The following is a 14741-nucleotide window of genomic DNA, read 5'->3' as shown; positions in this document are numbered from 1 at the left end:
CTAGCTCAGCATAGAGGAGTACATTGTTCCTTGATTCATAGAACCCACGTCATCTCAGATTTTTAAAGTTTTTCAGCTGAGTTAGTCCAGCTCAAGGTCACTTTTTGCCACAATTGATATAGTGAAAGAGTAACAATAAGGATATCCTGTCATGCACTTCCAGAATTTCGGGTAGTGTTATTAAGGAGGCAGTTGCAATAAAATTAGGATATTCTCTCATGAATAGAGGTGGAGGTTTTTGCTCAAATTCTGCTGAGAATACAGCTCTCTCAAAGCAATTACTGTATAAAAATGATAACTTCTGACATTGGTCATCCTTGGTTGTACAGTGGTGCTGGTTTTTATAGTGTATGTGTTATCTTTCTACGTGCGCTGTATTCTGGTTCTCGGTCAGTGAAGCCCTACCTCCGAGGGTCTAAATTTCCTTACGTGGCACTTTCTCATTGCATTTGTGCCTTGTAAATCCATGGTGTTCATCCACTGAAATATCGGCAGTTGTCTAAAATGTCATCTGGCTTCATTTCCATAAATTGTTTGAATATTACAGAAATCTTTTTCATATACACTCCCAAAACTATTTCTTTCCAGATGGGAAACTCCATGGGCAAAAGTCTTCCCAATTCGGCTAATGCTGAGACTCGGTGCTGAATTCAGGTACTACCCATGCATGCTGGTGTCTGTCCGAGGAAGAAGACCAGTGTATTGTGAAATAGGACACACAATTATTAATCTTCTAGCGGTGAGTATTCAAGCATTTTCTTATGCTAAATATTTATAATTTGTTATTTCATTAAATGATGCTTTCTTGAATTACTCAATCATTAATCTTATAACTACAAAAGCACAAACAATATTGCATGGCAGAAACATGATCAGCAAATTCACAAGAGTCATAAATTCATTACCCTTGTTTTACTTTTGTTGATTTTCATCTTACATCCTCTTTTCAAGACGCTAACGTTTCCATTGAACTGTTCTCCCAGGTCCTTTGCTGTCTCCAACAGAATTACAGTGTCATCAGCAAACCTTAAAATATCCCACCCCCATAAACTTTAACACCCTTTCACAATATCTCTTTTCTTTCCTTTAATACTTGTTCAGTGTACAAATTAAATAACATCAGGGATAGGGTACAACTCTGCCTCACTCCCTTCTCAAGTGGTACTCCCCTTTCATCCCCTTCCACTCTTAAAACTTCAGTGTGGTTTCTGTACAGGTTGTAAATAACCGCTTACTCTCTTTATTTTATACCTGTTACCTTCAGAATTCTAAAGTGTGTGTTCCAGCTAACATTGTCAAATGCCTTCTGTAAATCTACAAATGCTATAAATGTAGGTTTACCTTTTTTCAGCATCTCTTCTAAGGTAAGTCATAGGGCCAGTATTGCTTCACATTTCCCTACATTTCTCCAGAACACAAGCAGAATTACCCTGTTGGCGACAAATCACTGTAAATGGTAACTACTGCAAAATACCTGGAGTAGCCATCCATAGTAACTCGTTAAGTGGAATGACCACATAAAACAAATTGTAGGGAAAACAGATGCCAGATTAAGATTTGTTGGGAGAATCATACAAAATTTAATTAATTAATGAAAAAATTGTCTTACAGAACACCTGTTCAACTGATGATGGAGTATTACCGATCAGTTGGGGACCCTTGTGAGATTGGATTAATACAAGAAACAGGGAAGATACAACTAAGAGTGTTATGTTTCATCTTGCGATTATTCAGTTAGCATGGGAGCATTACAGAGATTCCAAATAAACTCCAGAATGTTAATGCTGCAAAAGAAGTGGCATATATCATGGGAAGTTTACTATTGAAATTCTAAGAGCATAAATTCCTTTCACGCAAAATGATCATAAAAAAATTAAAAAAAAAAATGGAGCTCATGTGGAGATATACTGACAATGATTTTTCCTTTTGAAAACATTACTGGAAGTTAACAGCAGTCTTACAGATAATTAAAATACTAATCAGTCTCGGTCACAAAGATTTATGAAAAACTAAAAATAACACATTAAATGGTAAGCAGTTTTGTTTTCATCAGATAAATCTTCAGACCATGTCTCAGTAGGTGGTGAGCAGAGATGATGGGAGAGCATTGGTAAGTGTCGGAGGAGACCTGGTAACAAGACATGGTCTGAAGATGATTTTTTGATAAAATTACTGGTTACCATTTCGAGATGTGATTTTTAGTTTTTAATAAATCCTTGTGATTAGTATTTTAATGATTTTTTTTCCATGCATTATATTCAAATGGAAAAGAGAATGGCAAAAATGTAGAAGTACAAAAGTACCCTTTTACACTCACTGTATTGTGGGTTGTGGAGTGTTGATGGGTTGTGGAGTGTTGATATTTTAAAACAATTTTCTTGTGGTCTTAGTCATTTGAATTGACATGCTTTGCATGTTAGTCAACAACTCATAATTTGAAAGTCTTTCTTAAATGAAACTTGTTCCCATAGTGCTCTCTTTTCTCCTCATATATGTAACACACCACTAACTTTCGGCACTTTTTTTTCCAGAGAGATTACAATATGCCATTGTTAAATCCCTTTGTAAGAAAGATTATATGGGAGATGACAGTAACTACTTGGCCATTTCACTAGTGACATCATTTTCCAAAATTTCTCAGTAGGTGATGTATTCTATAATATTATTCCACGTGAACAACAGTAACATCCTCAGTAAATCACAGTTTGGATTTCAGAAGAGTTGCTCAACTGCGATTGCTATTAACACATTCATCCAGTTATCAAATTTGACAAGCATTTAATAAACTAAGGTTTTATGCTGCATAGTCAACCAATGGATTATGACATATCTAACGAAAGACTGCAGAAAGCTGTACTTTATAATTCAATCAGTGTAGTCAGCAGAGATTCTTCTGACTGGGGAGAAATTGCTTAAAACAATGTAGTTCAAGCATATTTACACTTCGAACCACTGCAAATTTTGGACGAAAGAAAGCCTTAATTACTCAAAAATGTGCTGTAAGAATAATATGTTTTGCTCCCTCATGATCCTCTTGTAGATATCTGTTTAAGGAGTCAGGCATTTTGAATCCTCAGATAGGATCACTAGGCTGAGTGTACCCCTTACAAGTCCTCCCACCAAGGAAAAATCCATGGCAGCACTGGGAATGAAACCCAGGTCCTCAGTATGGTAACCATATACCCTGACCGGTAAGTTACAGAGGTGGATGTCTTGACTATTGTTCCACAGTATATCTATTTCCTCATGAAGCTGGTTGTAAATAATCCACTGCAGTTCAAAAGGAACAGTGATGTACATAATTACAATATCAGAAGAATCAAGTAATATTAATTACTCTGTGTTAAATTCATTTGTAGCACAAAAGGGTACACAATGTTGCAACCAAAAACTGTGATCACTTACCAGTGATATGTCTGCCAGACAGCAAAGTAAAATTTGAAAGCAAACTGAAAAAGCTTCTCCTCCACAACTACTCCTGTTTCATAGAAGAATTTCAATTTTTGTAATGTGCAAAAGGTGGGAGATAGGAATTACTAACAAATTTGTTTTTTATTTGTTGTAAATGGTCATTACGTAACCATATTTACAAATGAATGAGTAATGTGAATGTAAAAATCTCTCATTACAATTAATCATGGAACATAAAACTAACTAGCTACATGTAACCCCATTTAGAACTGACAATGACCAATGGTAGTAAGAGCATAGAACTGTCTTTAATGATTTGTATGTATAAGAAATCAATTTTATCCTCATTTGTTAGTGTTACAACAGCTATTAAACTTGATTGAGTTATTTACAAGATCCTGTTTACCACGTAAGCAAGAATAACTATCTCTTATTTTTTGATTTTATTGTAAATTAATTTTTATTTTTGTTTCGAGCCAAACATGTTAACACTTAATTATTTTATGGCATCTTCAGGTGTCTACAAAGGAATTAAAGAAAATATGTAATTGATTGTGCAGCTTTATTTCACAGCAGCATTTCTAGGCCAATTAACTCAATAAAAAAAGCCATGGCGTACATAATAATATCGCTGATAAGCAACAGACCATTGAAGTTGTTCCAGAAGAGTCAACTGATGTGTGTGAGATATAGGAGACATAAAAGATATTGTTCTATTTATATGTGTAGTTACAGATAAAATGAATATAAACCCATTGATTGCTGTGGCAGTCTTTGGGACTAAGTCTCCCAAGGACCATCTGGTAAGCCCATAGACTGCCACATCAGTTATGTATTTGGCACTAGCATTCTACTACTGGGCTGCACCAAACACACAGGTGAAAAACTCTGTTTTAGAGGAAACTGTTACACATCAGGTTGACACCAAGTGGGATTTTGAATCCTGTCCTGAAGCTTTAGACATAGAATGCTTGGCCTCTTGTGCACAACAGAAGAATATTTACATGAATACCATGTGTACAAAATATACTGCGCATACTTCACAAATAACACATTTATTAGAATGTTATTTATACCTAAAATACTGATTTTCATAGGGACAGTGTAATTACGTGTGATCTTTTCAAAGTAGCCCAAACATATTATAATTTCAGAATATTAGCTGGTGGTGCTAATGTGCCTCACTTTTTTTTTTCTAGTGACATCTTTTTTCAGTTGTCTTCAGATTACTGTAGCACAATATTGCATTCATGTCATTTTTCTTTACTGATCCCTTTTTGCCTGAAAGGGTGCACTTTACATAAAGTATGTTATCCATAGTCACTTTCATCCATCACCAGATCTGATACCATATTTATCAGAGTATGAGATGACCCTGAATATAAGATGACACCCTCTCTTTCTTTCTTCTGTTTTTATCTTTTTATTTTTTAAGGCTTCTTGGGGAAATTTTATTTTTAACATAATTTGGTTAATCAACTTTAAAAACTGTTTTGTTGCTATAAAGTATCTATCTAAAAATGTTAACATTATACCTATTCAAAACTTATGCCTTTTATTGATTGTATATGTTTCGATAATAAAAGAAGAAAGAAAATTAAATGGATTTATTTTCAATTCCTTGTTTACTTACCATTTCTGTTGTACCAGTATGTTTAGTAGTAAATAATAATAGTAATAATAATAATAATAATAATAATAATAATAACAACAATGACTGATATAACTATCTTCATTTGTAAACCTACTGGCATTTCTTCCCTCCTAATACTCCTTCCAAAGCATGTCATCTTCTTAGCTATCTGTAGCACTGGATATGCATACCTTTTTTTAAAAATCCTTTCATAATAGATTTACTCAAGGTTCTGCCCCAGGCAGTAAAGATCCATTGGCCCAGGATGGGTACTGAGGATTTCCTTACCTTTCCTGCTGGGGCAAGGGCATATTCTCCCGGAAGAAGCCACTAACTGTAAAACTGTCACAGGTGATCCTTAAAAGTTCTATTCCCCACAACAACATCCATTACTCAAAGTTGTATGGTCAAGCAAGCAGAAATTATCATCAGGTCTGTGTTGTTCTTTGCTGTCAGATTTTTAACTTCCTGGGAGAGATGTTCCCTGAAAGAGTCCAGCACGAACATGTTCCTTCTGTTAAGCAGAGCGCCTCATATTCTGTTCCAGATAACCTTAATCCAATCTAGCATCAGGTCATTTGTGATACAGCCCTTTTCTTGGCATCTAAAGATAATCCCTGCAGGCAGTTTTTTTTTTTTTTTTCCTGCAAAGAATCACAAATCAGGGGGAGCCTCCTTCCACCTGCTATTGCACCCAGCATTACTGTTATTCTGGACTTTTAATTGCCAGAAGTCCTTATAGGCACATTAATGCCCTTCACATCAACAGTAACATTTGACAGCATATCAAAGTAAAAAGGAGTCTGATGGGCGTTGCCAATATGACCTAGCAGTCAGTCATTCTGTTTCCTAAGATTGATTATATGTCATATGCCATGGGAAGTTACTGAGCTAGCATAGGTCTGCAGTTGTAATGTAAGCACCACCCTCTTCATCATGCTCACGCACGCACCAGCCAGTAGTTGCTCTAAATTTCGCAATGCATGCTGTTGGAAAATTCTTCTTCATGTCCAGTGTCTTCATTTGGATAATTTTTCAAGTAATCGGAAAGTCTTCATTGCATTTCTCTGCACATACTGAACAAAGTGCTGCTCCAAATTGTGAAACTTTCCCTGTTTAAGTCACCTGAAAGTTTGGTATGTAGAACTGACGTCTTTTAATTTACTCTTCATCTGATGCCGCCTATGAACATTCACTTCCGTGACAAAAAATTTTCTTCCTGCTGTACAGTCATGTGTGCCTCTGCTTCGTGAATCACCATTAACTTAAAATTAGTGTTTTATTGTCTGCTTGAACCAGTTGGGAACTGCAAACTAATAGATTTATGTTTCTCAGCTAAGTCTCAGCTGTAATTTGCATCCATTATTGGTTGCTACAGTTTACATTTCTTACCGGTTTGACAATGTAAGGGTACTGAGTGACAACTACGTGATGTCTAGGCTCCCTACAGCTGAATCTGGAGAAATCGGATTAACGCTGTAACCAGCCTAGAAAATCAGCAGTGCTGTAGAGCAGTGGCAGCTTTAGGGGCGCCACACATGAATGATGGAAATTGCGATATATTCAGAAATAAACAGACCAATGTTTTCGACAAACAAGGATATAAATGTGGAAGCATAGCTTTGCATTTTCCAATACATTTTCTGTATTAATTTGAGACATGAACTTCATTTGCATGGTCATGTTGTCCTCAATTGTTATATGAATATTGAACATATTTCAAATCTTTCTTTGAAACTATCAAGAAAAAGGGTACTTTTTCACCAAATGTGTTTTGTTTTATTGAAATAAAACATCACAAGAGGTCTGTAACGAAAGATAGATAGAATTTGGCTTGCTTTCTGGACTGGAAAACAGTTTGTTCCAAAAGATTTTTATGATATTTTGCAGTATTTTATGTCCAGTTTTCGGTCACATGAGGAAACGCTGTTTACTTTCATGTTTTCAAGTTATTCCTTCATTTGGCACGGTTGATTCCAGCCTAATCCCACATCACAGAACTGTGCATCTCGTGGTATAAAACACAACTCGATGCAGCACGACAAAGTGATGTGGGAGTAGGCTGTAATCAACAGTGCCAAAGGAATACCATGGAAACATGCAAGCAGACAGCATTTCCTGATGTTACCAAAAATTGGTCGTAAAATGCCATAAGTAAATTCAACATCTTTCATAATGAACTGTGTTTGGATCCAGAAAGCAAGCCAAATTGTAACTGTCCGTCATTACTGATCACTGGTGATGCTATATTTCAATAAAACAAAATGTGTGTGGTGACAAAATATGCATTTTCTTGTAGTTGCAAGAACAGATTTAAAATACCTTCAATATTCATGTAGCAGTTAGGAACAAATGAAGTTAATGTTGCAAATTAATACAGATGTAGTCCTAAAAAAGCGAAGCTATGCCTTCAAAAATTGCGGTGCGGCAACAACATAAGCAGCACTGATATTTATTCTTGCTTGTCAAAATTATTGGGATGCTTGTTTACAAATATCTTGTAACTTCCACCGCTCATGTGTGGGGCCCTTAGAGCAGCCGCTGCTCTTACAGCACTGTTGATTTTCAAGAATAACTATAGTTTTAATCCAAAATCCTATGAGTTCTGCCAGTTCAGCTGCAGGAAGCCTGTAGGACACTATATTGTTGTCATTCAATATGCTTGTATTGTCAGTGCTGTGAGAACTGTAAACTGATGCAACCAATAATGGATGCATATTACAAGTGGGACTCAGTTGAGAAACAAGGATCTACAATTTCAGCAGGAAGAAAATTTGGTGTCACAGAAGTGAATGTTCATAAGTGACATCAGATGAAGAATAATTTAGGGGGGGGGAGAGGGGGGGGACGTGCATGATTCACATACTCCGATATTATCAGTGTACCTAAAATATTAAAGATAAACAAGTAAAATTTAGTAAATATGTACACTCAAAATAAAATAAATAAAAATGTCAATTTTAATACATCTATAATTCTTAATGTTCCTTTTTTTTCATAACCTACTGTGGCATGCTGAAAAGTAATGAGTCCTCATTTTTTATGTGAAAGCTTTTTCATTTTTTTTAAAAAATGAAACAAATGTTATTAACATTCTACATCTTTATTCTTCATGTCAATATATTTCTCAACATAGCCACTGTGACAACGAACACATTTCTTCTTATAAGAGACCAATTTGTTGATACCGACACTTGTAGTGTTTCTGACTTTGTTTTCGAAACAGATGAAAATTGTATGGGGCCAAGTCGGGACTGTATGGAGGATGATCGATGACAGTGAATCTAAGGCACTGGACTGTTGCAGATGTCACAGCACGTGTGTAAGATTTGGCATTGTCATACAAAGGAGAGGATGCTCTGTGCGTGGTCGAACTCTTCGAATTTTAAATTCTATTACAGCACTCTGTTTTTCACAGACCGACATTGTTAAGTTACACACTACAATTCAGAACCACGTAGTGGCAGAGAGCTGCAAATATGTACACATGAAGAATAAAGATGTAGAACGTTAATAATGTTTGTTCTTTTAAAAAGCTGTAAGAGTTTTCACATAAAATATGCAAAGGTATTACTTTTCAGCATGTCCTTGTATTAATACACTCACATCCAAAGCTGAGCTGTGTTTTCTCTACATCCATATAAACATTTGTACATAATCAGTTTTTAATGTCTATGATAAAAAAGATTTTATAACCTTATGCATTTTTTTTGGTAGTAATCGATATAGGAATTTCAGCACTATTATCTACACATCTCGTCTTAAACAACACATCGAAAATCTCTCTCTCTCTCTCTCTCTCTCTCTCTCTCTCTCTCTCTCTGTGTGTGTGTGTGTGTGTGTGTGTGTGTGTGTGTGTGTGTGTTTTGCACTGTGAGAAATGTATGGGCCAAGTATGAAGGCATTATATCACAGATGTCAGAGAAAAAGGTACATGAGTATCAGAAAAGTAGCTTCCAGGAAAATGAATTTAATGATTAAACTTAACATTTTCATCAATTTTACCATCTCAGAATGCTCCAGAACTGTGCTTGAGATGATCTTTGTTCTCAAGACTTGTCTTATAACTTATTTTTCATTTGTTAGACATTTCAGCTCTAGACACATGGTAGTCAGTTTTCTCAAGAGTTGGTAGGGTGAATGAGCCAGCCCTGAAGTGCAAACACTAAAACACTTTCACTCTCCCTATGTCTCTCCATGATTACAATCAGTTACATCATCATATGTTGCAAGTTTTTGCAATTGTAGGTGGCGATAATGCTATTCTGTGTCGACGTTTCTGGAAAGCATCAAACCACACACACACACACACACACACACACACACACACACACACACACACTTCTAATGTGATTTAGGAAATGAAATTTTGGGAAACAATTGTCAATAAATTTTACTACTGAATGGAAACAAAGTCAAAACATGAAATTTTTGATCACATTTGCACAAGTCTTCCCTTAAAGAATGCCAGTTCTACACACCAAGCTTTCAGAGGACCAAAGATGGAAGATTTCACAATTTGGAGCAGTAGGTGGTTCAGTACGTGCTTGAGAAATGCAATGAAGATTTCTCTGTTACTCAAGAAATTACCCAAATGAATGCACTGGAGGTAAAGAAGAATTTTCCAACTGGATGCATTCTATGGGCAATGTGAAGAACATTTAAAGTGTTCCTATAAGGACTTCTGGCAATGAAATGGCCAGAATAGCAATAATGCTGGGTGCACCAGCAGGTGAAAGATGATTCTTTGCAGGAAAATGATACTGAAGGAAAAACTCCTTGCAGTTTAGATGTCAAGAAAAGGGATAGAAGACAGATGATCTGATGCTAGACTAAAATAAAAATTTCAGATCAGAACATTTTCAGCCATCTAAATTTCCAGTTCTATTTTTATTTTAATTTTGCTGCTAGTTTCCGCATTACATTACACCATCTTCAGGCCCCCTGACCGATGTGTAGGAAGAATCCCACATCTTGTACAATCAAAATAGGGACCAGCATACAATCGCCAGCATCCATAAGCTTCTTTTAGCAAAGTGATCCCTTCGGTCACCAGCATCTGGTATAAAGATGGACGGAAGTACAGAGACTTGATGCTAAATTGGTTGGTCGTTTGGAACAAATATCGCCCTTTTTGCTTAGGAAGTTTTCCGGTCTTGGAGCCTCATTTTACACCTGTTTTCAACATATTTTTCTGTAAAAAATTATTTTATCATACAAATCTTCATTAATGAACAAAAATATCTATCATAAATACTATGTAATTAATTTTTGACCGGTAAATTGGTAAGTCTTTGCAGCACAAAATGGCGGCCGAAATACTTCTGTGTAGATTGCACAACTAAACAGTTCACATGATTGAGCGTGAATTATATGTCTGTAATCAAAATTAAACACATGTGAATTAACAGAATTAAATTCTCTATGGTGTGAATCTCGAAAATCAAATTTCTTGGAATGCATTTCAAAATCGCAGCCACTTAAAAAATGTAAGTACCAAAAAAATCAACCTGTTTTGTTGCCTTTAAATGCAAATAAATAACAGAAATTGTGAAAAAAATTTTTTTTAAGTTTATGCCAAAATTACACGTGTCTGTTTTATTAAATTCAAAATGGCATCCATGATTTCCCTGAACAACCACAGGCAAATGTCGGGATGGTTCCATTGAAAGGGCACGGCCTACTTCCTTCCCCATCATTTCCTAATCCGATAAGACCGATGACCTCGCTGTTTGGTCCCCTCCCCCAAAGCAACCAACCAATCAAATTGGCATCCAATTTTACCAGTTAGTGTGTTTTAATCAAGTTGGTTGGTTGGTTGGTTGTTGTGGGGAAGGAGACCAGACAGCGAGGTCATTGGTCTCATCGGATTAGGGAAGGATGGGGAAGGAAGTCGGCCGTGCCCTTTGAAAGGAACCATCCCGGCATTTACCTGGAGCGATTTAGGGAAATCACGGAAAACCTAAATCAGGATGGCCGGACGCGGGATTGAACCGTCGTCCTCCCGAATGCGAGTCCAGTGTCTAACCACTGCACCACCTCGCTCGGTTTTAATCAAGTGAACTAGTTTAAAAAACACTCTCATGAAATAAGCACTTAAAGTTTTGAGCTCGATTTTGGTGTGTGTAACTTTCTTCAGCTTAACTTTCCCTTACTTCCTGGGCAATACAGTAGACCTTCATCTTCTTCAAGGCTCTCGTATTCCAAAGCATGAGTCTCTCTAGCTGAAATTCTAGCCTCAACATCGCTCTGGAACGAGTGCCAGTCAGAACACTTCAGGCATTTCTCCTCCCTTTTTCTGGTGAATGAGCAAGGTGTGTGGTGCCGATAATGACTCCCATGACTTTCATGTTACGTGGACCACTCTTAAATCCATCGTTACAAATGGCACACACATAATTGTGATCAATTTGGACAACCTTTAAATCAAAAAACGGGTTTTGGAGCATAAGTCCCCATTAATTAATTCAGCGCTTGATTGTTCTTCCATATGTAGGCTGTAAAGGATCTCCCCATCAGATTGTCGTCAGTCAGATGTTTGTACACATCAGCAGTAGTTTCAATAATTTCACTCTTCAGTCGTGGCTTACAATCAGAAGTATCCAGTGCTCCATTCATCTCAGCGTGCTTCCATTTACACCAACTTTCAGAACAGTAATTGTGCTGCAGATTGTCATTCGTTGAACTCCTGTCACCAAAACCACATTTTTGATCCCACTTCTGTCAAAAGCATGTACTTGAGACATCTGGTGGGCGAGTACAACACCTATATCAATATTTTCTCTGACCAAGAATGTTACAATAGCTTTACAAAGAAAGAGAGCTCAATCGTAATCGCAACAGCCCAAGCACCGAGAGCAGCTAGAAAGGGCTAGGTGTGCTTCTATTGAACATGATATTTGGGTATAAAGAATAATTTCCTGACAAAATCCTTTTTGTCACATATTCACTTCAAGACTGGAGAACCCCCTTAACAGAAGGCAAATGTTGATGGCAGATTTTTTTAGGGGCAACCTCACCCTTGAAGTAAATGATCTGATAGCAAAAATCACACAGACCTGGTAATAATTTCTGCTGGCATGACCTCACAACTTCAAGTAATAGATGTTGTTGTGAAGAGACATATTGAGGTTAACCCCTGGCAGCTTTATAGTGAGTGCTTCTTCAAGAAGACCATGCCCTCACTCCAAGGTGGAAGTTAAAGAAACCCTGAAACAGAATCCCAAGTAAAGCTGTTATGGAAGAATTCAAAAAATGGTGCATATACAGTACTATAAGTGGCTCAGTTAATGACATACTTTGGGATGAGTATCAGGAAGGAAAGAATGACAGTAGGCTTAAAAATGTAGATAGTGATACCAGTGATGACAATTGTTGTTGTCGTTGTTGTTGTTGTTGTTAGAAATATTGATCCCTCTGAGACAGTAAGCAAAAAAGGAAGTGAAAATATAAATTAAGGTAAACCATTTCTTTTTGTTTATGTTATTTTTCCTTTTATTATCAAAATGTAGACAATCAGTAAATTGCATATGTTTAGAACGGGTATAATGTTAAACATTTTTAGGGAGCTACTTTATTTCAATAAAACAGTTTGTTAATTTGATTTGTTAGATTATGTTAAAAATAATTTTTTTCCAAGTAGCGTCGGAAAAGGGTGTCGTCTTATATTCAAGGTCGTCTTATACTTGGGTAAATATGAAAAATTAAATGGAACTAAGCTGTAATTATGGCAGCAGCATCTGTAGGTACAATATTAGTGAGAAAAATTGTATCAACCAGCAGCTTACCAGAATATGAATCTTCAGATTGTTTGCACTCAGCTAGTTCTCACTCCAGTCCAGAATCATTGAATTCTTCCTCTTGAGCTTCCAAAAATTTCATGCTCACTCAGGAAATGTGACGTATTTGTATCAGAATTACAGTAAACTGCAATATCTAATGAGTTCACACATGACTTACAACAACGGAGGCAGACAAAGGCTCCGTCAGACATGACAGCAGCTCGTATGTTCACTACTGATTCTTTCAAAGTAATTCTAGAAATTTATAGCTGAAGACAGTAACTGCCAGAGGATAGGTAGCAAGTCATCTGTTCATTGTTCTCAGACAAAATTTAGAACAGTTTTTGAGCGATAGTTTGCTTGCACATCATGAAAATTGCAGCCCAACATATACTCGTGCGCAGTAATTTGAGCACAGTGTTACAGCCCGAATTATGCTCAGGCTTGGTTGCCAAAGTGTTGCAATTGAAGAAATTGCATAAAGGTAGGAAATGCTGCTTGTGTGCAAAGTTCTTGGTTGTCCCTGGTTTATAAAATTTGTAGATTCATCAAAAGTGTTTAACAGTGGTTATCTATAAGTTTTACAGAAACCAGGCTCCAGTGTAAGAGTTCAAGGACTTGAAAAGGCCAGGCAGTTGCTGAGAAGGGAGTGAAGGCATTAAAATTCAGGGACAATAAATAAAAACTATTTCTGTTTGCTGCTGATGACATTGTAATTTTGTTAGAGATGGCAAGGAACCTAGAATTTCAGCTGAACATAATTGATAGTGCTTTGAAAAGAAGTTGCAAGATTAATATCAAGAAAAGTAAAATCAGGGTAATATAATGTAGTCAAATTAAATCAGGTGACTCTAATGGCATAGATGAAGAAATGAAACACTAGAAGTAGTTGATGAGTTTTGTTATTTGGAAGCAAACTAACTGATAATGGTAGAAGTAGAAAAGACATAAAATCCAGACTGGCAGTAACAAGAAAAGCATTTCTGAAAAAGAGAAATGTCATTTTCAAATATAAATTTAAATGTTGGAAAGCCTTTTCTGAAAGTGCCAGGACACCTCCCAAATTCTTTAAAGAGTTGAACTTTCATGTATACAACCTCTGACAATAAAGTTCAGTGAATGAAGTCAGAACAGTCGATCATGCAACACTGGTGACTAACCATGCTGTACCTGCGTAGCAGCCGGTGTTGGCAACGTGCCCCCACCGCAATTCAGTTGAGCATCGTATGTGTTCTGTGTTAGACCTGTTGGACGAAGTGCTTGTTTAGTGCGTTGGTTCTGAATTGAGAACAGGACAATGAATGAGCGAAGGAGCAATTCTGGCATGTGTTTATGTGGGGATCAAGCACTGTCCATGAAGTGTGTGTATGAGTTGTCCGCCCGTTTTTGAGGAGGCCAGGAAAGTGTTTCTAACAATCCCCATAGTGGACGACCGGCGACCGACATATGTGACGAAAACATCGAGAAAGTGAGGGCATTAATCATGAACGACCGTCAGTTAACTGTGCGCATGATAGTGGATGAACTGTGAATGCGTGCGACAAATCCTTACCCAGGAGTTAGTCATCTTGTACAACATCACCTGACTGACAATCAGAAGCAAGCATGATTAGAGGCTTCACAGGATTTTGTCGAAATGGTGACTGCGACACCCAATTTCTTGAACTGTATTGTCACTGAGGATGAAACCTGGTGTCTCTGGTACGACCCTGAAATGAAACGGCAAAGCATGAAATGGCATTCTCTGACATCACCTTGTCAGAAAAAAGTCAGAGCTGAAAAATCACGCATCAAAACGATGCTCGACACCTTTTTCAATAGTCAAGGCATTATCCACAAGGAATTTCTACCTGAGGAAATGACGTTGAACACTGCATGGTACTATGAAATTTTGCCCAATTCCATGCAACATCTAC

The 14741-nt window shown here is 36.9% G+C and overlaps 1 protein-coding gene across 1 annotated transcript in view; it reads left to right on the top strand.

Annotated features, from left to right (window-relative positions):
• Positions 1-14741, top strand: part of LOC124555099 (zinc finger FYVE domain-containing protein 9) — a 378366-nt gene that overhangs the window by 272017 nt on the left and 91608 nt on the right. The window contains exon 12 of the mRNA XM_047128896.1: positions 589-739. Within this exon, the coding sequence (XP_046984852.1) occupies positions 589-739 (151 nt within the window). The remainder of the gene's footprint in view (positions 1-588; positions 740-14741) is intronic.

Source organism: Schistocerca americana, chromosome X (assembly GCF_021461395.2).
Source record: "Schistocerca americana isolate TAMUIC-IGC-003095 chromosome X, iqSchAmer2.1, whole genome shotgun sequence".
Classification (NCBI taxonomy): Eukaryota; Metazoa; Arthropoda; class Insecta; order Orthoptera; family Acrididae; genus Schistocerca; species Schistocerca americana.
Note: the sequence above shows the minus strand (reverse complement) of the source record. Positions and strands in the feature narration are given on the sequence as shown.